Raw genomic sequence first — 25837 nt, 5'->3', positions numbered from 1 at the left:
TTTTATCTGAATAGGCTTATTTTACAAGTATGATAGGAAATAATCTTTTGTTCTCACTCGTATTTTCACGTTACAAACCCGATAAAATCCGTCGTTCGTAAACCGCAATCCTCCCCCCCCCCCCTCTCTCTCTCTCCTCTCCAAATTTCGACGCTACTAAAACCCTATTCTTCAAATTCGCTGAGTTCATCTTTTTCTTTTTTTCTGTAATTTTTGGGTTGTTTTTTTTTTGTTTCTTCGATGGCGAGTGAGGAGCAAAGGAAGGAACAGACGAGAAGCGACTCCTACAAGATCAAGATGGTCAGTTTCTTCGATCGGACGGTTCCCATCATCTTGCAGAATGATAACGGCCCGTGCCCTCTACTCGCTATCTGTGAGTTTTTTTTTTTCCTTTTTTTCATTATTTTTTGAAAGCCCATTTTGAGAATTTGCTCGTTTTATAGGCATTTTTGCTCTGTTTTTTTAGCTTTTCTAGGTTTCTTCCCTTTTCTTCTTCGTCGTTTATCGATGCCGGGAAATGATTTCTTTGTCTTAATGTTCTTCGGGGGTTTGTTTGTTCCTTTGATTAATTTCCATGTTGTTACGATAATCATTTTGCGATGGTTTTTGCCCTCATTGGCACCATTAATTGCTAGGACTGAAACCAACTATCGTTTTTTTTTATTCAATTTGTAACGGTTTTTGATATTCAACATTGCGGTGGTGAGAAATAATGGGGTATTGAATCGAGAGTTTTTGTGTTTTGCGGATTGTTTGCTGATGAGACGGTTTTCTTCTCTGTGTCTGTTGGCATTCGCTGTGATGGTTGATGTGGTGGACATTGCAATGAATTTGTTAAAGGGATAATGTATGGTTTCTGTGATTAGGAGTTGGTTGTTGGACTGTTTTGTGTTAAAATTAGAAAGCGTTTCAGTCTGGTGGGTTGATTATTTTGGGGAAAGTTGGAATTGAAGAGATGGAAGCATAATGGTTGAAGCTTATTTTGTCTGGTGCCCATAAAACTTGGGGCACCTTCTTCTTCTTCGTCCTCTCTCTCTCTCTCAAGTGGAAATTGCAGTGCTGAAAGTGGCATAAGAAAGAGGAAAAAACTGAAGAAACCACCTAAATAATCCAATGTGGCAACTTAAACATGAACACTAAGACTGCCCAATGGATCAGTACAAGTTTGACAACAAGCAGTCTTCACGATAGTTGTTGGAAACTTCAGTAGAGGTTCGATAGCTAGAATCTTAAACTGGATCCAGAGATTGGACAAACGATACCTATTGCTAGAATCTCTCAAGTGGATGATTCTATTGCTTGTTTCGGAAATTTTCTTATTTTCTCAAATATTAAAAAGAGTGACTTTTGAAAGTTATTGCAATTTGATTTTTATAAATAGAACTATTTTGATATCCATCTTATTTTGAATGCCTTTAGAAAACATGTTTTCTTTTAGGGCGAATGAAATTCAATGCATAAATCTGTTAAAGATATAGTAGAAAAATATTTTTTTTCTTGGCATAACTGGGCCATTAATGACTTGAACTAGAGACCTTGCCGATGAAGAACCTATGATCAACCAAATACGCGCGAATTATTAAATTCTTTTTGGGGGAAAGATTTGTCCTTCTACAACACAACACACAACTCTCCATTCCATTTGTGCTTTTTCCCTCCTTATGAATTAATGGCAAGTCCTTATGAAATAAATTTCTTTAGAAGAAAAAAAGTATAGTAAAAAGTGGGTGATATGGAAGTTTAAGGAAACACTTATTCAAGGGTCTGGATTGTCCTTAAGATCCTCCAGGTACTAAAAAACATTTTCGTTAAATTGGAAACAATGAACTTTAACTAAGGCAGAAGGAAATTTTGCAAGTATTTAAAGAATGGAGGAGTTCTGTGATAAGAAGTCAACAGTAAACGCAAAACAAGTAATGAAAGGTTATGTACTGTTGTTGTGAGCGTGTGCATATATTTGACAAGTTCAAAAGTAAAACCTCTAATGACATGTACATGATGACTGAGTAGCCAAAAGTGCTACTCGGCACCTAGGTGCCAGTCCCCTAAAAGGCCAAGTTGGGCTACTCAGGACCCAAAAAAAGGAAAATAACCAAAAAATAAAAAATTAAATGAAATAGAGCCCCTTTGAGGTTTTCTATGAAATGAGGCTTGGAACAGAGCCACTGCAAAGGATGGAAAGCTGACCTTTCATGGATTCACCTATATATTCACGAGTCCACGACTAAGGTTGCAAAAACCATCATAAATTCTTAAAAAGTAATAGAAAATATATATTCAACAAAAGTTGTGAAGCTAAACAACTGAATCAAACACTTCATTAACAAAGCTAAACTATTAAAACATAATTACATTTCTAACATTCAAATCCATGTAAACAAATATTTGTTTAGTTGTGTAGCCTAGAGAGCTAGAAAATAATATAATGATTTAAGATAAACATATAAAAACATAAAAAAACATAAAAAAACATAAAAAAACATAAAAAAACATTGAAGAACTTAAATGTTTCAAAATATACAGCCAAAACATGATTATAATGTTTTAAACATTATAAAAAAGACAAATATATAAATTATCAACCTTGGTGTCCCCCCACCTAGGCACTCCTAGATAGTAGACTTGCACCTAAGTAGCCTAGGCGACCCAGGAGGGAGCTTAGGCTGGCTTTTAACTGCATAGCATGATGATAGGCTAATATGGAATTGACCGTATAATCATAACAAGTGCAAGTCTGTAAGGGAAGTTCAATAGGGGAATCATGGATTGTTTTTTGCTGAGATTCTTTTCCAAGAAAGGTAGCCACAACAAAATTAAAAATTAAGAGTCTTTTTGTGCTACCAAGAGGCATGGTCAGCCCATCCCACGAACTACACATAGACAAAGAACAAAGTAATATGTATGTTTTCTGCCCTTTATCAATCTTAACGTCTAATGCAGTGAACTTATTCACCAACTCATTAAAATTATTCAAATGGTTTTGAAAATATTTATCTTCACCTATTTTCAAATCATAGGTTATTGGCGAAGAAAAGTTTAGTTAAAATGGGACTCTTAACTTCGTAAGTTTCTTGTAATTCCTTACATAAGGATTTTGTTCAATGATTATGAGCAAACATTGAAAAGAACCAATTTGTTTAGGGTCCTAGCCTCAGAGTTTTACGCAGCTGGCACGGCAACCGTAGGTATGGAAGGCTGAGCCAGCGTGACCAGGTCTTCGTGCCGGGTGCAGTTTCTTCGGGTTATAAATTAAAAAAAAACTTCTTTTTCACTTTTGTTCTTTCCCTTTTAGGGCTTCCATGCACCCAATTTTGTCAAAATTGAAATGAAATGGGGATCTTCGAAACACGTGCTTTGATTAACAAGAGCAAGTGTCAAGAATGACACTAAAGCATAACCCTTAAAAAGGGTATAACTGGAAACAAAATAAAAATAAAAATGTATTCTTTATTGATATGAAAAACCAATTGCTTAAGAAGCATTGGGGTAAAATACAAGAGGGGCTGCACCCCTTTATATACACAGCTGAAAGAGGACTCAATAGAGCTGTTGGAGCTGTTGGACTGTGTCAGTCCAACAGCTCTATTGCTAGTCAAGTCTGGACAGGACTTGACTAGCAACAGTCATTCTAGTTCAAACTGAACTAGATGACATAAAGACAAAAAAATAAAAATAAAGGAAAAAAAATACAGAAAAGAAAGAAATTAAAAATGTATTTATATATATATATATATATAATAATATAATATTATTATATATACATATATGTACAGTTTTACATTTTAACACTCCCCCTCAAACTTACGGTACAATGAGCGAAAGTTTGTCTAAGAGAAAGTGAAATCGGGGAGCAGCGAGAGGCTTTGTAAAGAAGTCTGCTAACTGATATTCTGAAGTGACATATGGCAGATCAATTATCCCGTGTAGATATTCCTCTCTGACGTAGTGACAATCCATTTCGATGTGTTTGGTGCGTTCGTGGAATGTTCTGTTACTGGCAATGTAGATCGCACTTTTGTTGTCACAACACATTTGTGAAGCCTTTGTTGCTTCAACTCCCATGTCAGCAAGCAGTCGTCGGAGCCAAACTACTTCCATGGTCGTGGTTGCCATGGCTCTGTATTCAGCTTCGGTGGATGAGAGAGATACCTTCTGCTGCTTTTTACACCTCCACGAGATTAATGATTCCTCTAAAAAGACACAAAAGCCAGTGGTTGAGTGTCTGTTATTGGGATCACCTCCCCAATCAGCATCAGTATATGCAATTAAATCAAGAGAAGAGGAGGAAGATAAGAAAAGTCCTCGTGAAAGAGAGGACTTGATGTATCTGATAATACGCATGACTGCTCCCATATGAACAGAAGTAGGAGCATGTTGAAATTGACTTGCTGTATGAACAACATGTGCTATATCTGGTCTGGTAATGGATAGATAGGAAAGTGCCCCGACAAGCTGTCTGTAAGGAGTAGGGTCTGCAAGAAGTTCTCCATCATCAATCTTCATTTTAACATTAACAACTTCTGGAGTGTCAACTTTCTTATCATCAGTAATACCAGACCTGAAAACAATATCAAAAGCAAATTTAGTCTGAGATAATAAATATCCTCTAGGAGAATAAGCAACTTCAATGCCTAAAAAATATCTCAACAAGCCCAAATCAGTCATTTCAAAATGAGATTTAAGAAGTGTTTTGATTGTTTTAACTCCCTGTTTATCGCTTCCGGTGATGATCATATCATCCACATAGAGAAGAAGCACAATGATCCCTGCATCAGAATTCTTAATAAACAAAGCAGTGTCAGTTAAACAGAATTGAAAACCAATATCAATCATAACACGACTAAACCTATCATACCAAGCTTTTGGTGCTTGTTTAAGTCCATAAAGAGCTTTTTCTAAGCGAAGGACTTTACCCTTAGGAATACTTAGACCAGGAGGGGGTTCCATATATACTTCTTCAACTAGCTTTCCATTTAAAAAAGCATTTTTGACATCCATTTGAAAAATAGACCATTTTTTGATAGAAGCTAAGGCAATTAAGGTTCGGACAGTAGTCATACGAGCCACCGGAGCAAAGGTTTCTTCATAATCAATCCCATATTCTTGGGCATAACCTTTGGCTACTAAACGGGCTTTATATCTTTCAAGAGTACCATCACTCTTGGTTTTAATTTTATAAACCCATCGACATCCTATAGTTTTCTTCCCTGGAGGAAGATCTTGAATATTCCATGTAGAAGCCTTTTCAAGTGCATCTAATTCAGCTTTCATGGCTTCTATCCATTTGATATCATTTTTTGCTTGAAAATATGTGGATGGTTCTTCATATGAGTGAATTAATGCAATAACTGCCCTATATGTGGGTGAGAAAGACTCGTATGATACAAACTTTTCTGGAGGCCTCGAGATTCGGGATGATTGTCTAGTTGGAATGTTAGAATATTTCTCAAGTGCACATGGAGTATTAGACTCTTGTCGCCTGGAATATTGAATACTAGTATCTCTATGAACTTCTTCATTTTCAACATTAAGATCAATAATTCTTTGATCATCATCAAAGTTACAGTCAAGGTCATATTTATCAGATGTTGATGTTAGATCTAGCAAAAAGGAGTACTCAGTGACGTCTTTTAATTTTCTAAAATCAAAGAAGCTCTCCTTTTCAAGAAAGGAAACATTTCTAGACACATATAGTTTATTATTTTTGAAGTCAAAACATCTATAACCTTTCTGGTTTTCAGCATATCCTAAAAAGGCACAGGGAATCGCACAAGGGGAAAGTTTATCATTTTTGTCAGTAAATATAAAACATTTGCACCCAAATATTCTTAATCTAGAGTAGTCTGGAGAAATGTTCATTAGTTTTTCAATGGGAGTGATATTTTGTAACGAAGAAGATGACATCCTATTAATGAGATAGGTGGCAGTTAAGGCAGCTTCTGCCCAAAAGTCTTTAGGGACTTGATTTGCTATTAATAAAGTTCTAGTGGTTTCTATAATATGGCGATGTTTTCGTTCTGCCAATCCATTTTGTTGAGGTGTATAAGGACAAGATCTTTGATGTGTGATGCCATGCAATTTAAGATAATTTTGAAAATCTGTGGATAAAAACTCTCCCCCTGAATCTGTGCGAAAAATAGTAATATCATTTTGAAATTTGTTTTTAACCATATTATGAAAAGTTTGAAAGTATGAAAATACTTCAGACTTATGTTTGAGAAAGTACATCCACGTATGTCGGGAGAAATCATCGACAAAAATAACATAGTAAACAAATCCTCCTTTAGAAATTACTGGTGCAGGACCCCAAACATCCGAGTGTATTAATTCAAGTGGTCTTGAAGAGAAAAAGGTTCTGTTCTGAAATGGTAATCTTTTCATTTTGCCGAGAATACAATTTTTACAATCAAATGATTCAGAGTTACAAAATTTTCCTAGATTTGGAAAATGTTGGATTTTGGCTATATGTGGGTGACCAAGTCTCTTATGCTACAGTTCCAACTCTATTTTTTGAATATTATAACAAAAAGCTTTCTTCGGCATTTCCAAAAAATCCATGTAATAGAGTCCTCCTTCTCTATGGCCTTCCCCAATCAGCTTGCCTGACTGGCGATCCTGTACCCAACAACCATGAGAAGAAAAAGAAATATTACACCCATAATCAGAAATTTGAGATACAGATAAAAGATTTAAATTTAATTTGGGAACATGTCTAATTTCTGGAATAAAAAAATTTTTTGTTTTATAAATTTTTTCAAAATTTCCTATTCCTTCTATTTCAAGAGAAGTCCCATCAGCAGTAAAGACCTTTGACACACTTGTTTTATTTTTAACACATTTGGATAGACTTTGATTATTTGGGGTCATATGAAAAGATGCACCAGAGTCAAGAAGCCAAGAAATTTTACCTAAATCAGAAAAAGATGAGGCTGCTGCACCGGTTGAAGCTTCAGATGAGGAAGAGGCACCTTTGATGAGAGGCTGAAGAATCTCCATTAGTTGGGCCAGGGAAACTGGTGCATCCTGATCTTTAGGCTCCGATCCAGCAATTGCAGCTCTTTTTTCTCTCAGCTCCTTAAGTTTGGGACATTGTGGCCTGTAGTGTCCCGGTTCATGACAGTGATGACAAATAACTTTCTTCTTATCATAGTCACCATTTTGTCGGTTAAAGTGAGGAGGCCTATATGATCGAACATGATTCCCTGGTCTAGACACGGCTAAAACGGAATCATCTTCAATTTTTAAAGAACCTTTCCGGAGACGATTTTCTTCCATTGTTAACTCTTCAATAGTTTCAACAATAGAAGGAATTTTTCCCCGGTGAAGTAGGGGCGATTTAGTGGTTTCAAATTCCGGCCTTAATCCAGTGATAAACTGGTAAAAATGTTCAGCATCGAGTTATTTCTGACGAAGCTCGATGTCTTCCGCACAATGCCACTTTGGTTCTAAAAGGGAAAGTTCTTCCCAAAGTTCGGACAACCCATTGTAATATTCACGAATAGTTTTGTCTCCTTGTGTCATCATTCGAACTTTTTCTTGGAGGTTGCACACGTCTGCAATATCTTTAAGGGAATACATATTCTTAAGGTATTCCCATGCCTTATCGGCATGATCAAATTTGGCAAGACTTGAGCATTTTTTAATGTCAACGCTATTGATAAGCCATGACATTATCTTCGCATGAGATATTCTCCATTCTTTCCATTTCTTCTCGTATGAGGCAATAGCCTTGATTTTCTCTTCTTCCGATAGAGGGACCTCTTTATCTCCCTCCTTTTTAGTAAGAGATAGCTTAGGTTCCGAATCGGAACCATCCACAATCCCCCATAAGCCTTTTCCCCATATATGGTGCTTCATGATTGAAGCCCATGTTACATAGTTCGTATCGCTTAGTTTCATAGGCATGATGGTGACTTTATCATTGTCATCCATCGATTACAAGGAGAGAAAGAATAGGGATAGAAGAGAAACAAGAAGGAAAATGAGAAAGAAAGAAAAAAAAACAATACAACAAGATGTGAAATCTTCTCCAATGAAGTGATAAAACACTTCTCTTCAAGTGGCGAACACTTTTGCAAACGGGCATGGAAACCGAGGCAGCTTTTCCTCAAGATTTAGTACTTCCGCGGCTCTGATACCATGAAATGAAATGGGGATCTTCGAAACACGTGCTTTGATTAACAAGAGCAAGTGTCAAGAATGACACTAAAGCATAACCCTTAAAAAGGGTATAACTGGAAACAAAATAAAAATAAAAATGTATTCTTTATTGATATGAAAAACCAATTGCTTAAGAAGCATTGGGGTAAAATACAAGAGGGGCTGCACCCCTTTATATACACAGCTGAAAGAGGACTCAATAGAGCTGTTGGGCACAGTCCAACAGCTCTATTTAGAGCTGTTGGAATGTGTCAGTCCAACAGCTCTATTAAGAGCTGTTGGACTGTGTCAGTCCAACAGCTCTATTGCTAGTTAAGTCAGGACAGGACTTGACTAGCAACAGTCATTCTAGTTCAAACTGAACTAGATGACATAAAGACAAAAAAATAAAAATAAAGGAAAAAAAATACAGAAAAGAAAGAAATTAAAAATGTATTTATATATATATATAATAATATAATATTATTATATATACATATATGTACAGTTTTACATTTTAACAAAAATGACATGCATCTTCAATTTTCAAGTTGCAAAATTCTGTCTATTGGACTTGAAAGTTGAAACTTTTCAAATTTGAAGGAACTTGCAAAAGTCATCTTGGATATTGTTGCACAACAACCAATACCATGCCAGTAGGAACCTCAAGACCTTGGGGCTTTGATACCATATGCAACTAAATTGGCATAACCTCTATGTTTCATGAGTCATGATCTGGCAAATAAAAATCACAAAAAAAGGTAAAAGCAACACGTAAAGACAATAGGTGCAAAACATACGTAGCTCGACCATATCCATGTCCACAGAGAAGCAAAAAAGAAATAACTTTTTCACTATGTCAATAGTAATGCAAGTGCAAAATTGATTAAATTTTATAAGTTATCTTTCATTCATGATCCTGTAAAATGAGTTAGGAAGAGGCTTTCCTAACTTTGTTGGCGGTTCATAACATCAGATGAATCCTCCATCTTTAAGTAATGGGAGGTTATGATTCTTGGGTGTTTGATAGGCATGCATGGAGTTGTTCTGCTGAGTATGTCATATATGTGCAACAGCTAATGTTCTTTCTAACATGTGCAACAGGCAATGTCCTGTCGCTGAGGAACAATTTAAACCTTAATTTGGATGCACCTGAAATTTCGCAACAGAGATTGCTCCATCTTGTTGGTGAACGATTACTTGATGCCAACAGCAATTCTGAGGTAGCCATTTTCTTAAAATTTGCTAGTGCCTTTTCAGTTTATCAGGTTCACTAGAGCATTCTAAATTTAGGATTTGTGAAATGGTCCTTATTGTTATTTGGTGCAGAGCAAAGATGCTGGATATGTGAAAAATCAATTGCAGAACATCACAGATGCAATCGACCTTGTCCCTTCACTTGCAACTGGAATAGATGTCAATGTTTGTTTCAGGAAGTACGCATTGTTCTCTTTTTGCAATACCTTATTGCCTTTTGTTATATGCTAACATGGATCTTTTCTTACATAAAAGGGATACCTGTTGAATTGGCTAAATTTGATTCATTTTTTCAGCATACGTGACTTTGAGTTCACACCAGTCTGTGCCATATTTGATCTTCTGGAAATTGACCTTGTTCATGGTTGGATAATTGATCCGCAGGTATGCTTTTCTCCAAGCTGTTTGCTCTTTATAAGAGTTCTCACTACTATCTTATCTTGATTTTAAGAAGACTGAATAACTTTCTTTTTTCTGATCATTGATGAATTTGCTTTGTTATTCATCAGGATGCTGATACTGCCTCTGTAATCGGATTAAACTCGTATAATACCCTTATGGAGAAACTTGTGGCCCTTGAAGCAAGCAATATACTGCATGAGAGAAACTCTGAAGAGGATTATGTAGATTTTGCTGCTGCAACGACTGCAACTTTGGGAGTTCCATCCCCATGCCTTTCAACTGTCAGATCTTTTGAAGATCCTCCTGTTGCAGTCTCTCTTCATCAAAGCAGAGGCGGAGATGCCGAAGAAGTAGAACAACTTATGAAAGTCTTGGAGCTCTCAAAAGACGATGTTTCAATTACCGTTGAAGGATGTCTATCTCCTGATACAAATGCACTGCCTTCATCAAATATGAGTGAGAATACACATGTTTTAGGTTTTGAACCTGTTGGAGTTTCCAAACTCTCAGAAGAGCATAAGGGTGGTGAGGGTGATAGGCCTTTGGAGCCAGAGGAAGGTAAACGTGAGGAATGCACCACATTTACTGCTTCTAATAGCAGCGGATCTTCATCAGAATCTACATCTGAGGCGAGTATTTCATCACCTAAGGAGGCATCTGCAAACTGCATGGTTCAGACATCTGGAAGTCATGTGATATCTAGTTGTTTGGAAGAAAATGACATAACTAATACATCCTATCAAGTTGAGCCATTCTGTTTCCCTGATGGATCAGGTGTCTCTCCTTCAAGCAATATATGTGAGAGTCACACATATAGCTTGACAAGGGAGCAGGAGTTTCTGCAGACAGGCTCTGAAGATTCTTCAAACCCATTCATCAAGAAATACAGAAACAATATTCCTTCCATTGCTGCAGATACAACTGCAGACTTTTCTGTTACTGATGGTGAACGAGATCTTGTTGATGTGCCTGTGGATACAACTTCTAGCTTAGATGGTAATGAGCCAATATATGAAGGTGAGGACTTTGTGCAAGATACGGGACTTTCTATATATGAAAATCAGGAACCCATGTATGAGGGTGAAATGGTACTTGCCAAGCAAGCAGATAGAGAGAAAGAAGATTGTTGCGGAAGCCAACCCATTGATAGAAATGAGCCAGTAAGTCTGGCTGCAAGAGAAGGTAAATGGTATTCTGTCATTTGTTTTGTTGTTTGTTCTTGTATCTTGTTTGGTTTTTGGGCATCATAAGATATAATTTTTTATTCTTTTAATCTTTTTTCAGGAGAATTGATACAACATTTCTTGTCAAATAATGCCAGCCAGTTGACTATATACGGGTATATTAATTTCATATATGCCACATTATCTGGTTGTGTTCTTTCTTTTCTGCTCCCCCCCTAAATTCACAGTTTTTGTTGTTCCTGTTTGCAGCTTATTTTTCCTACAGGAACATCTGAAGGAACACACGCTCTGTGTTTTTTTCCGTAATAACCATTTCAGCACTATGTTTAAGGTAAAGTCATCTCACGTTCATTATAGATCCTGTATTCTTCATAGGGATGCAAATATGTCAGAGCTTTGAGTCAGATCTGTCCATAATGTTGGATCCAGGTAGTTTATGTTTAAATCAGCATTGGCTTCCAAACAGATATGGTCAAGTCTAGTCTGATCCAAGTCGGAATCATGTCTAATCTAACCCAATGTATTTATCTTTTCCCATATGAAAGTAATAGATTTTACCTATTTTCAGCAGACTCACTACCATAGGGACTTGTATCATAGTCATAATGGGGACTTTACTGTGAGATCCAAGACAGATCAGAATGCAGAATTGGATCCACTAGTCAAAAGTCAGATCCAGTGTTGGTTCAAGCATGACCTGATCTATATCTGACCCATTTTCATCGCTATTTCTTTGTGGCTTTTTGGGCAACTGTGGTAGCCTTTTGCATATTAGAACTGACCTTCTTAACTATCAAATTTGACTAATTTGCTTTTCTCTTTTTGCAGCATGAAGGGCAACTTTATTTGTTAGCAACCGACCAGGGTTACATTAACCAGCCTGATTTGGTGTGGGAAAAGTTAAACGAGGTAATTTTATGGTTTCATTCATAAAAGGTTCTGAATCCCCTCTTCTTTTCCTGCTTTATTGTGTGCACCATGCACTGCTCTGAAGGCTTAAGGTGTCAAGGTATGAGCTTCACAAACAAAGTTTATAGTACATATTTATATGCACCGATAAAGGAAAAGAAAGCCAGAAAAGTGTAAAATAGTAAGAGCTCTGAAGATTGATGACTAATTACAGGCACAAGTTGAAAAGCAAAACCATATTTACCAAAAGAAAAAATACACTCCTAACATAATGCTGAAGCCCTAAAGCTGATTCCATTGTCGTATAAGTGAAAAATAGGGCATTACACTCAAAATTTACAGTAACTCCATTTAGGGGGCATTTGTTTCAGGCACGACATAGAGAAATGGGTTTCATGTGAAATTCATTTCAAGGGGAAAAGTAAAATAATACGAAATGGGTTTCACAGGAAACAATATTTTTGGATGTGATTGTTTCATGGTGAAGAGGTAAGTAAATTCCTACATGGAATAACCCCATTCACAACGGCTATGCATGCACAGCCAGGTTTTCTACAGCCCAACGGAGAAGAAATGGGGGGTTAAGTACAATCCCAACAGAGATAAAAAGTGGATTTTTGCAACACAAAGAAAGATCGTTTCTTTCATCCCTTGATACAGAGAGAAAGAGGGGGTTTCTGCAACTCTAAAACAGACAAGAAAGGGGGTTTTCTGCAACCCAAACAGAGAGAGAAATAACATTTGTAGAGGCAGGGAGAACTTACATGGTGGAGGAAGGGCTGCAAGGCGATGGTGATAGAGACAAGGCATGAGAGCTGCACGCGTAAGGGTTCGCTCCACATGCCGATTTCATGTCAAAATCATTCCCCGGGGGGAGGTATGGATGCATTTTTGCACGAAACCAGTGGTCAGTGGGAAATTGGCATCCTCGTTGACTCTGGGCCCCATAAAATCTCTCCCCAAGCGTGTTTGTTTCACTGTCTTGAGAAACTGCTCATTTTCATATGAAGTTCAGCTGTTTCACATGAAATGAGCGTGAAACAAACGCCCCCTTAGGATAAGGGATAATTGGTGTTGACTTTTTCATTCCTCAGTTTAAGAAAGCTTAGTACCCTATACTATAGGGCCTATAGGGCTACACATGAGCCTTTAGTAGCCCAGGTTTGGCTAATACAAGCTTGGCTGGTCAAGATTCTACCTAGTAGTGCTTGTCCCAAGCAGAGAGAAACAGATAGAGAATGGGGGACAAAGAAACAAGCCCTACCTAACCTTAATCCTAAAATCTTAAACTCTATGAAGGAAGATGGAAAAGCATACCTCATAAAGGAATATGAAGAATGGAGGAGGTTTTTCATCTCCAAGGAAGGGGTAAAATTGGAGTCTATGGCGGATACCTCATCAAGGAATAAGAAGAATGGAGAAGGCTTTGTATTTCAAAGGGGTAAAAGTGTAGTCTGGGGCACTGAAATGCCACCTTTTTTAGAAGGCGATGCCCTCAAACCTGAGCATCAGCATAGCAAGGAAGTGGGATACCTTGATGCAGGAGTAGAATTGCTTCTTCTCAATGTCTGCTTTTTTATCGTCATTGCTGAAGGAGGAGATTCAACATTTGATGGTAAAGCCACGGCTCCAAGTTGCAGAAGCGATGTAGGCGAGGCACCTGGCAGCGTTGTGGGCATTTTGGATTACCCATGTGAGCTATTTTGCATTCATCGTCATTGGTGTCTCTCGCGGCTCTCCTTCCCTGACCAATCCACCACTTCAGTGATCTCACCAGGCAATGAGTTTCATTGATCAAAGAGGCATCGGTTTGGCTTTAGGCAGAGAAGACAAAGACTTTGTTATGATACAATAATAATAATTGCATAGCCACACACATATTAGATGACTTGATCAAATGTGCTCGAGCTTAACTCATAACACTGCTTAAGTGTATCTCAATTAAGTCAAATGAGCCTGGCCTCAAGCTCGAGCTCAATCCATTTATGTAAAAGGACAAGATTGGCTGAGCCTAAACAAATCAAGCCTAAGTTTTTTGCGAAAGACTGGCCTTGTTGGCAGCCTTAGTGGGCGATCTTTTTTTTTTCCTCTCTTGCTATACAATTCCGGATGCACAATAATAACCCTTTACTTCTAATAGTCCTATTCTATGGATGGACATCAAAGTATTTTTCAGTTGATAGGTTGCTTTGTTCCCATCTTATATAAAATGACATGCATCATTAAGTCTTTGATTTTCAATTGTTCGAGTAATAGCCTTAGTTGTTATAGGCGCTAGGTGGAGCCTATGTAGTGAGCCCCTAAAAAGGCCTAGGCAGGGCCTAGGCAGTACCCCAAATAATTAAAAAAAAAAAACATAATAAGAAACATTTATACAACATAAAATCAATCAACAATAAGCAATAGACAAATAATATGTTGTTGGACACTCTAAAGCAATTATATTACATAACCTTAACTTGCTCAAACAAATTAAGAATAAATTAACAATTGAATAAACAAACAATACAACTACCAATGTGAAGAACAATACAAAAAAAACGGTCATATATACAAAAAAAATTAACAACAATAGATATAATACAAGCAATAGACAAATATAGTCTTCTTCTTCCTCTTCTTATTCTTCTTCTCAACAATAGATATAATACAAGCAATAGACAAATAATATGTCTTCTTCTTCTTCTCAACAATAGACCTAATACAAGCAATGGACAAATAACATGTCTCCTCCTCCTTGAAGAAGAAAACAAATGATATATCTTCAAAAAAAAAAATCTTCAAAAAAAGAAAAGCATTGGCTCTAAAAAAAGCCTAGGCAGTTATATAGCCCACCGCCTAAACCTGGTCGTCCAGGCGGTGGGGTGAAATGAAATAGGGATCTTCGAAACACCAACTTAGATTCACGAGGGAAAGTGTCATGAGTGACACTAAAGCATAACAATTAAAAAAGGGTATAACTGAAAACAAAACAAAAATAAAAATGTATTCTTTATTGATATGAAAAACCAATTGCTTAAGAAACATTGGAATAAAATACAAGAGGGGTTGAACCCCTTTATATACACAATTGAAAGAGGAGGACTCAATAGAGTTGTTGGACACAGTCAGTCCAACGGCTCTAAATAGAGCTGTTGGACTGTGTCCAACAACTCTATTGCTAGTCAAGTCTGGACAGGACTTGACTAACAACAGTCATTCTAGTTCAAACTGAACTAGATGACATAAAGACAAAAAATAAAAATAAAGGGAAAAAGTTAAAGAAAAGAAAGAAATGAAAAATATATTTATATATATATAATATTATTATTATTATTATATATATGTACAGTTTTACATTTTAACACTTCCCCTCAAACTTACGGTACAATGAGCGAAAGTTTGTCTAAGAAAAAGTGAAATCGGGGAGCAGCGAGAGGCTTTGTAAGAAGTCTACTAACTGATATTCTGAAGTGACATATGACAGATCAATTATCCCGTGTAGATATTCCTCTTTGACGTAGTGACAATTCATTTCGATGTGTTTGGTGCGTTCGTGGAATGTTCTGTTACTTGCAATGTAGATCGCATTTTTGTTGTTACAACACATTTGTGAAGCCTTTGTTGCTTCAGCTCCCATGTCAGCAAGCAGTCGTCGGAGCCAAACTACTTTCATGATCGTGGTTGCCATGGCTCTGTATTCAGCTTCGGTGGATGAGAGAGATACCTTCTGCTGCTTTTTACACCTCCACGAGATCAATGATTCCCTTAAAAAAACAAAAAAACCAGTGGTTGAGTGTCTGTTATTAGGATCACCTCCCCAATCAGTATCAGTATATGCAATTAAATCAAGAAAAGAGGAGAAAGATAAGAAAAGTCCTCGTGAAAGAGAGGACTGGATGTATCTGATAATACGCATGACTGCTCCCATATGAACAAAAGTAGGAGCATGTTGAAATTGACTTGTTGTGTGAACAACATGTGCTATATCTGGTCTGGTAATGGATAGATAGGAAAGTGCCCCGACAAGCTGTCTGTAAGGAGTAGGGTCTGCAAGAAGTTCTCCATCATCAATCTTCATTTTAACATTAACAACTTATGAAGTGTCGACTTTCTCATCATCAGTAATACCAGACCTGAAAACAATATCAAAAGCAAATTTAGTCTGAGATAATAAATATCCTCTAGGAGAATAAACAACTTCAATGCCTAAAAAATATCTCAACAGGCCTAAATCAGTCATTTCAAAATAAGATTTAAGAAGTGTTTTGATCGTTTCAACTCCCTGTTTATCGCTTTCGGTGATGATCATATCATTCACATAGAGAAGAAACACAATGATCCATGCATCAAAATTCTTAATAAACAAAACAGTGTCAGTTAAACAGAATTGAAAACCAATATCAATCATAACACGACTAAACTTATCATACCAAACTTTCAGTGCTTATTTAAGTCCATAAAGAGTTTTTTCTAAGCAAATGACTTTACCCTTAGGAATACTTAGACCAGGAGGGGATTCTATGTATACTTCTTCAACTAGCTTTCCATTTAAAAAGACATTTTTGACATCCATTTGAAAAATAGACCATTTTTTGATAGAAGCTAAGGCAATTAAGGTTCAGACAATTGTCATATGAGCCATCAGAGCAAAGGTTTCTTCATAATCAATCCCATATTCTTGGGCATAACCTTTGGCTATTAATCGGGATTTATATCTTTCAAGAGTACCACCACTCTTGGTTTTAATTTTATAAACCCATCGACATCCTATAGTTTTCTTTCCTGGAGGAAAATCTTGAATAGTCCATGTAGAAGCCTTTTCAACTCCATCTAATTCAGCTTTCATGGCTTCTATCCATTTGATATCATTTTTTGCTTGAAAATATGTGGATGGTTCTTCATATGAGTGAATTAATGCAATAACTGCTCTATATGTGGGTGAGGACTCGTATGATACAAACTTTCCTGGAGGCCTTGAGACTCGGGATGATTGTCTAGTTGGAATGTTAGAATATTTTTCAAGTGCACATGGAGGATTAGACTCTTGTCGCCTAGAATATTGAATACTAGTATCCCTATGAACTTCTTCATTTTCAACATTATGATTAAGATCAATAATTCTTTGATCATCATCAAAGTTACAGTCAAGGTCATATTTATCAATAATTCTTTAATTTTCTAAAATCAAAGAAGCTCTCCTTTTCAAGAAAGGAAACATTTATAGACACATATAGTCTATTATTTTTGAAGTCAAAACATCTATAACCTTTCTGATTTTCAGCATATCCTAAAAAGGCATAGGGAATCACACGAGGGAAAAGTTTATTATTTTTGTCAGTAAATATGAAACATTTGCACCCAAATATTCTTAGTCTAGAGTAGTCTAGAGAAATGTTCATAAGTTTTTCAATGGGAGTGATATTTTGTAACGAAGAAGATGACATCCTATTAATGAGCTAGGTGGCAGTTAAGGCAACTTCTGCCAAAAAGTCTTACGAGACTTGATTTGCTATTAATAAAGTCCTAGTAGTTTCTATAATATGGCGATGTTTTCGTTCTGCCAGTCCATTTTGTTGAGGTGTATAAGGACAAGATCTTTGATGTGTGATGCCATGTAATTTAAGATAATTTTGAAAATCTGTAGATAAAAACTCTTCCCCTGAATCTGTGCGAAAAATAACAATATCATTTTGAAACTTGTTTTTAACCATATTATGAAAAGTTTGAAAGTATGAAAATACTTCAGACTTATGTTTGAGAAAGTAAATCCACGTATGTGGAGAGAAATCATCGACAAAAATAACATAGTAAACAAATCCTCCTTTAGAAATTACTGGTGCAGGACCCCAAACATCCTAGTGTATTAATTCAAGTGGTCTTGAAGAGAAAAAGGTTCTGTTCTGAAATGGTAATCTTTTCATTTTGCCGAGAATACAATCTTTACAATCAAATGATTCAGAGTTACAAAATTTCCCTAGATTTGGAAAATGTTGGATTTTCGCTATATGTGGGTGACCAAGTCTCTTATGCCACAGTTCCAACTCTATTTTCTGAATATTATAACAAAAAGCTTTCTTCGGCATTTTCAAACAATCTATGTAATAGAAGCCTCCTTCTCTATGGCCTTCCCCAATCTGCTTGCTTGACTGACACTCCTGTACCCAACAACCATAAGAAGAAAATGAAATATTACACCCATAATCAGAAATTTGAGATACAAATAAAAGATTTAAATTTAATTTGGGAAAATGTCTAATTTCTGGAATAGAAAATTTATTTGTTTTATAATTTTTTTCAAAATTTCCTATTCCTTCTATTTCAAGAGAAGTTCCATCAGCAGTAAAGACCTTTGACACACTTGTTTTATTTTTAACACATTTGGATAGACTTTGATGTTTCAGGGTCATATGAAAAGATGCACCAGAGTCAAGAAGCCAAGAAATTTTACCTGGATCAGAAAAAGATGAGGCTGCTGCGCCGGTTGAAGCTTCAGATGAGGAAGAGACACCTTTGATGAGAGGCTGAATAATCTTCATTAGTTGGGCCAGGAAAACTGGTGCATCCTGATCTTTAGGCTATGATTCAGCAATTACATATCTTTTTTCTCTCAGCTCCTTAAGTTTGAGACATTGTAGCCTGTAGTGTCCCGCTTCATGACACTGATGACAAATAACTTTCTTCTTATCATAGTCACCATTTTGTCGGTTAAAGTGAGGAGGCCTATATGATCGAACATGATTCCCTGGTGTAGACACAGCTAAAACGAAATCATCTTCAATTTTTGAAGAATCTTTTCGGAGACGATTTTCTTCCATTGTTAACTCTTCAATAGTTTCAACAATAGAAGAATTTTTTATCCGGTGAAGTAAGGCCGATTTAGTGGTTTCAAATTCTGGCCTTAATCTGGTGATAAACTGGTAAAAATGTTCAGCATCGAGTTGTTTCTGACGAAGCTCGATGTCTTCGACACAATGCCACTTTGGTTCTAAAAGGGAAAGTTCTTCTCAAAGTTCGGACAACCCATTGTAATATTCACGAATAGTTTTGTCTCTTGTGTCATCATTCGAACTTTTTCTTGGAGGTTGCACACGTGTGCAATATCTTTAAGGGAATACGTATTCTTAAGGTATTCCCATGCCTTATCAGCATGATCAAATTTGGCAAGACTTCAACATTTTTTAATGTCAACGCTATGGATAAGCCATGACATTATCTTCGTATGAGATATTCTCCATTCTTTCCATCTCTTCTCGTATGAGGCAAGAGCCTTGATTTTCTCTTCTTCCGATAGAGAGACCTCTTTATCTCCCTCCTTTTTAGTAAGAGATAACTTAGGTTCTGAATCAGAACCATCCAGAATCCCCCGTAGGCGTTTTCCCCATATATGGTGCTTCATGATTGAAGCCCATGTTACACAGTTCGTATCGCTTAGTTTTATAGGCATGATGGTGACTTTATCATTGTCATCCATTGATTACAAGGAGAGAAGGAATAAGGATAGAAGAGAAACAAGAAGAGAAATGAAAAATAAAGAAGAAAATACAGTACAACAAGATGTGTAATCTTCCCCAATGGAGTGATAAAACACTTCTCTTCAAGTTGCAAACACTTTTGCAAATGGGCACGGAAACTGAGACAGCTTTTCCTCACGATTTAGTACTTCCGCGGCTCTGATACCTGAAACGAAATAGGGATCTTCGAAACACGAGCTTAGATTCACGAGGGAAAGTGTCATGAATGACACTAAAGCATAACCTATGTCACAGGGATTCGGCTAGCAGGGTGCTGCACCTGCGTCGATGCGGGTGCGGCACCGGGTGCGGTCAACCCGACCCTGGGTGCGTTGACCGCACCTAGGGTCATTTTTGTCCATTTTTTTTGGATTTTTTTCAAATTTTTTTTTGCCCTATGAAATGGGAGCCCCCGAACCCCCCTTCCTGCAAGGGCAAAAACAATGAATCAGGCTCCACCACTCATCACTTTCATCTTTGGGGACAACCGTATAAGATAAAAAAATGGTAAAAAGCAAGTTGGGCACACATTCAGATATACATCTAAAAAAAGTCAATGCCTCTGCAAACATAAAACAAAAGACTTCTCATGAAGAGGGATCAGTCTAGGAAGTTAATAAGTGTGTTGACTTCCATAGCCATCTGCAGGTGTTAACACATGACCATAAAATACACCCTTGAAATTTAAAAATGACTTGGTGGTTCCATGCATTAATGGACACCAGCAGCTATTTTTGCAACTTTGTGTAAAAATAAGTTACATACTTATTAGCTGTACATTCAAAATGCACAATTATTAATATGTTTTCCTAATAAAAATTACTAAAATGTCCATAATTGTGACAATTAATACACCTAATCACCATATCAATTTTTAAATTTGTTAGGGGCATAAAATTGTGGTGAACGTGCTAACATGCATAAATGTCATGGACCTTAACAGCTACCATACATTCATACATATACACTATACATGATATATATATATATTTATATTTACATTTTTGCCCCTGCCGCACCCCCGCACCCGGGTTTTTTGGAAGTGCCGAATCCCCGCACCCGCAAGCATAACCCTTAAAAAAGGGTATAACTGGAAACAAAATAAAAATAAAAAGGTATTCTTTATTGATATGAAAAACCAATTGCTTAAGAAACATTGGAATAGAATACAAGAGGGGCTGCACCCCTTTATATACACAGCTGAAAGAGGAGGACTCAATAGAGCTGTTGGACTGTGTCCAACAGCTCTATTGCTAGTCAAGTCTGGACAGGACTTGACTAGCAACAGTCATTCTAGTTCAAACTGAACTAGATGACATAAAGACAAAAAATAAAAATAAAGGAAAAAAGTTACAGAAAAGAAAGAAATGAAAAATATATTTATGTATATAATAATATTATTATATATATGTACAGTTGTACATTTTAACATGGGGCTGTGCCTAGGCTGCCTAGGCACCGCCTTTGATAACTAAGGTAATAGGCATCAAATTTCTTTGAAGAAAGTAACCAGAACCATTTAAATCCACTCCCAGAAAGCACCAATTGCAGTATATTGTACTGGTGCAAGAGGTATTACTTTGAGGAATATAACTAGGCCTGACTGTTACACATACTTCTCTCAATGAATTGTTCCTGTACCACAAGAATCCTCCTTTTTATGAACTTCTAGGTTTTTCTAAATCTAAGTTGAGTATGCTTGGATGCTGGTCCTATTGACATTTCCATCTCCAGAAATCCTTTGACCTTGTACTTCCCATCAAGTATAGACTACTGGATAATCAGAGCCTAAGTGGCTCTACCCAGTTATACAGTTTCTGATAGCTTCCAACACCATGTTTCCTTACTTTTCTTGTTTACGTGACAAGTTCCTTCCAGTTAGCATTTGGTCTTCCATTGTTAGGTACCTCTTTGCAACCTACTCTGCCTCTAGTCACCTTTTTTTTTGCTAAATTGTCGGTTGATGAGTACCTCAATTTCCCCTGCTGCATCATTAACTCCTTTTTCATGGGAATGAAGCACTAGGAAATGGGATCCATGGAAATGAGTTTGGATGCTAAGCAAAAAATGATAGAGAACAAGCAGAGCAGTGAATCAATTGTAATGAAATATGCGAAAATAAATACAATGTCCTACAATGGATATTCACATATAGAAAGCAAAGAACAAGTCCAAAATGGACATACACAAAAGCCAACAATGGCTTGCAAAGAGTAGTGAGAGAAAGGGAGAAAAGAAAGAGAGAGAGACCACATTGGGAGGCTCAACAAGGTGTCGTTGGGCTCCCAACGGTCACAATTGTGACCATTGGGGGCCCAACGACTCTTAGTTGGGACCCCAATGTGAATGCATTAAATGCATTTCATAAAAAGAAAAACAAAAAATGAAAGAAAGAAAAAGGAAAAATAAGAAAAGAAGAAAAAATATGAAAATGACTACAATGCCCCTATTGGGCAGAATTACAGGAATGCCCTTATCGGGTATGATTGGATATACATATATATACTATATATATTGATTACATGTATTTTAACACCCTCCCTCAAGCTTTACGGGGATATAACCAAAAGCTTGTTGAGAAGGAACATAAAACGAGGAGCAACAAGAGCTTCAGTGAAGAAGTCCGCCAACTGGTACTCGGATGTAAAGTAAGGTAGTGCTATGGTTCCACTTAGGTATTCATCACGAACATAGTGGCAGTCCATCTCAATGTGTTTAGTACACTCATGGAAGGTGTGATTGCTTGCGATATAAATTGCGCTTTTGTTGTCACAACACATCTTTGAAGGAGTAGAGATGACTATGCCCACATCACTGAGGAGACTTCTAAGCCACACAAGCTCCATGGTTGTAGTGGCCATTGCACGATACTCCGCTTCTGTTGAGGACAATGATACTTTGTGCTGCTTCTTGCATCTCCAGAAAATCACAGTCACCTAAGAAAACACAAAAACCAGTAGTTGAGACTCTATCATTGAGATTTCTTCCCCAATCAACATCAGTATAAGTAGGGGTGGCAATCGGGTCGGGCTGGCGGGTCGTGTCGGCGGGTCAGCATACCTCAACACGAATCCGACCCGTTTATTAAACGGGTCGGCTGTGGCAAACACGAACCCGACCCATTTATTAAACGGGTAACCCGACACGACATGGTTAACCCGTTTAATAAACGGGTCGGGTCGGGTCAGGTTAGCGGGCAGGTTGGCGGGTTAGCGGGTCGGGTTCAGGGTTTTACATTGAAAAGTTTACGGGTTGGCGGGTTAGCGGGCGGGTCAGTGGGTGGGTTGGCAGTCGGGTTCGGGTAAACGGGTTGACCCGACCCGCCTAACCCGTTTATTAAACGGGTTGACAGGTTGGCATACCCCTAACACGAACCCGACCCATTTAGTAAACGGGTTAGGCGGGTTGACCAGTTTACGACACGAACCTGTTTAAGCCAAACCTGAACCTGGCTAAGAAGCGGGTTGGCGGGTCGTGTCAGAAATTGCCACCCCTAAGTATAATCAATTAAATTAAGTGATGACGAAAAGGAAAGAAAAACTCCCTTAGTTATGGTGTTTTTAATGTATCTGACTATTCTTAAGACTGCACTCATGTGCACAGTTGTAGGTGCATGTTGAAACCGACTGACTGAGTGAACAACATGAGCTATGTCTGGCCGAGTGATGGATAAGTATGTTAGAGACCCAACAAGTTGGCGGTAGGGAGTAGGATTCTCGAGAAGTGTTCCATCTTTCAACCTCAAGTTTGCATTGATAACCTCAAGGGTTTCTGTTTTCTTATCATCTGAGATGTCAGACTTAGAACAAATGTCAGCAGCAAGTTTCATCTGAGAGAGAATGTACCCTCGGGGAGAGTACGCTACTTCAATACCTAAAAAATATCTTAAGAAACTAAGGTCAGACATGTCAAAATTTTCTTTTAAAACTTTTTTAATATCATTGTAGAGTGATGATCATTGTTAAAACATATGTAATAATACCATAATACCCGATAGGGGTATTATGGTCATTTCACAAAGTACCCCATAGGGGTACTTATTTTGTTTCTCTTATTTTACTATTTTTTATTTTTATTTTTATTTTTAAAATTGTATTTTTTGGATACCGAAAAGGGGCCCCACAATGGAGTCGTTGGGGCCCCCAACGGTCACATATGTGACCGTTGGGGGCTCCCAACGACTCTATTGGGAGCCCCTTTGGTCTCCTTTTCTTATAAATAGGGGGAACCCCCCATGTATGTTGTATTGCTCTTGAGAGCTCCTCTTCAATAATAGTGATATTATTTTTCATGTGTGTAGCCTTTTTATAAGGCCTTTCGTATATCCCTTAGTGGATTTTCTCTCTTATGCTTGTTGCATTTGTCCGTGTGGGACATAGTGAATGCTTTAGCATTCTTGGATTCTTCCGCATATTTCATTACATGGTATCAGAGCCATACGATCTTCTAAGGTAAAATCGTGTATCTCTCTACTTTTTTTTTCTCTCTCACCTCCATTTTGTAGCAATGGAAGTCAAGATCGATCTATCATTCAAGCTCAATGGGAAAAATTACATGATGTGGGCATCCGCAATGGAGAATAATCTCAAAGGGAAGAAGCTTTGGGGTTATGTAATGGGGACCATTCCGGAACCCCAACTTAAGCTCACAAAGATGGAAGAAGATCAAGAGAAAGCACTTGAAGGCGATGCTCGTCTCAAGGCTATTGAAGACTATCATCATCAAATGGAAGATTGGGAGAGTAACCATGCAAAAATCCTAGCATGGTTTATGAATAATGTTGAACTTAAGGTATGTGCAAATATTGCTAAATTCCGCCGGGCAAATGAAGCTTGGTTTTTTATGAAGGGTATGTTTACCCAAAAGGATCTTGCAAGAGCTTATTTTTTGCAAGAAAAAGTGAGAACCACAAAACAAGGTGACATGAGCATACAAGACTATTATAGTGCTCTAAATCCTTTGTGGGATGAATTGGCTCTTTTAGAGCCTAAATGAGTATCTATGGAGGATGTGGTACTAAGACAAAAACAAATGGAACAAGATAGATTGTTTCAATTTTTATTTGGGCTTCGTCCCGAATTTGAACAAGTTAGATCCTCACTCCTCCATAGATCCACGTTTCCTCCCTTAGAAGAGGCTATTGCCGAGATTACTCAAGAAGAGACTAGACATAATATGGGTAAAAGCATTGATGAAGTTCTTGCTGTATCTAAACCCGGCAATCATGTCAAAACATACAAACCACCTCATTTTGGTAAGCAAGAGAGTGGTGGGAGAAAAATGATTATATGTCATCATTGTTATGAGCCGGGACATATTAAACCCGTTTGCCCAAAGTTAAATGGAGCATTCAAGCCAAAGGTGGCTTCCGTTGAAGAATCATCCACCAAAGAAGATGATGGCAAGAACGGGGATCTCCAAGATACTCTTGGACAAATTTCCTTAGCTCTCCAACAAATTCTAAAGGCTACTTCTTCCACCTCCGGTGCCGCAATTGCCTCATCATCACCTCCCGGTACGTACTCTTGGATTTTAGATTCCGGAGCTTCTTTTCACATGACCCCTCATGAAAATGCATTAACCAATGTGCACACCAATTCAAAAATGTCTTGTGTCTCTACGGCCGATGGAACCTTTCTCAAAATAAATGGTGTTGGAACTCTTGATTCTAAAAATGTTCAAAATTTCCTTGTTCCAAAAGTTAGAATAGTTCCAAAATTAAATCTTAACCTCTTTTCCGTTTCTCAAATAGCCGACCATGGATGTGAAATATCTTTCTCATCCCAAGGGTGCTTTGTGCAGGATCTCCGGTCCGGGAAACGGATTGGGCAAGGCCATAGGAAGGGAGACCTTTATTTTATGGATAATTTAATGCTTCCAAATACCTCATTTTGTACTTATGTCCAAGACAAAAATATTGAAACTTGGCATAAAAGGCTTGGACATCCAAGTTACTCTAAAATGTATCTTTTTCCTTTTGGACACAAGTTTTGTAAAGAAAAAGATATCAATTGCAAAGATTGCATTTTTGGCAAAATGAAGTCTACTCCTTTTCCTATTAGATCCTTTGTGACAACAAGACCTTTTGAATTGGTGCATGCCGATGTTTGGGGGCCATCTCCGGTTCTATCTAAATGTGGTTATTCATATTATGTTACTTTTATTGATGATTATACTAGATATGTATGGATTTATTTTCTTAACTTTAAATCGGAAGTTTTTAACTTCTTTAAAGAATTCCATGCAAAAATTCAAAATCAATTTCAAAGTCAAATATCCATTCTTAGATCCGATTCGGGTGGAGAGTACTTATCAAATGATTTTCAATCATATCTAAAACAACATGACATTTGTCATCAAAAATCTTGCCCAAGAACTCCTCAACAAAACGGTCTAGCAGAAAGAAAACATAGGCATATTTTGGAAACCACTAGATCCTTACTCATTTCTAAA

General features: G+C 37.3%; 1 protein-coding gene across 1 annotated transcript in view; it reads left to right on the top strand.

Annotated features, from left to right (window-relative positions):
* Window positions 1–218: 218 nt before the first annotated feature.
* The window catches only part of LOC149842606 (uncharacterized), a 70551-nt gene continuing 44932 nt past the window's right edge, over window positions 219–25837 (top strand). The window contains exons 1-8 of the mRNA XM_090001513.1: window positions 219–373; window positions 9244–9362; window positions 9469–9575; window positions 9693–9780; window positions 9906–10980; window positions 11083–11137; window positions 11232–11313; window positions 11811–11891. Coding sequence (XP_089857639.1) covers window positions 241–373; window positions 9244–9362; window positions 9469–9575; window positions 9693–9780; window positions 9906–10980; window positions 11083–11137; window positions 11232–11313; window positions 11811–11891 — 1740 coding nt within the window. The 5' untranslated portion in view covers window positions 219–240. The remainder of the gene's footprint in view (window positions 374–9243; window positions 9363–9468; window positions 9576–9692; window positions 9781–9905; window positions 10981–11082; window positions 11138–11231; window positions 11314–11810; window positions 11892–25837) is intronic.

The sequence above is a fragment of the Nuphar pumila genome, chromosome 3, assembly GCF_984573655.1.
Source record: "Nuphar pumila chromosome 3, dmNupPumi1.hap1.1, whole genome shotgun sequence".
NCBI classification, from domain to species: Eukaryota; Viridiplantae; Streptophyta; class Magnoliopsida; order Nymphaeales; family Nymphaeaceae; genus Nuphar; species Nuphar pumila.
The sequence above is the reverse complement of the archived record's forward strand: the minus strand, read 5'-3'. Positions and strand labels throughout refer to the sequence as shown.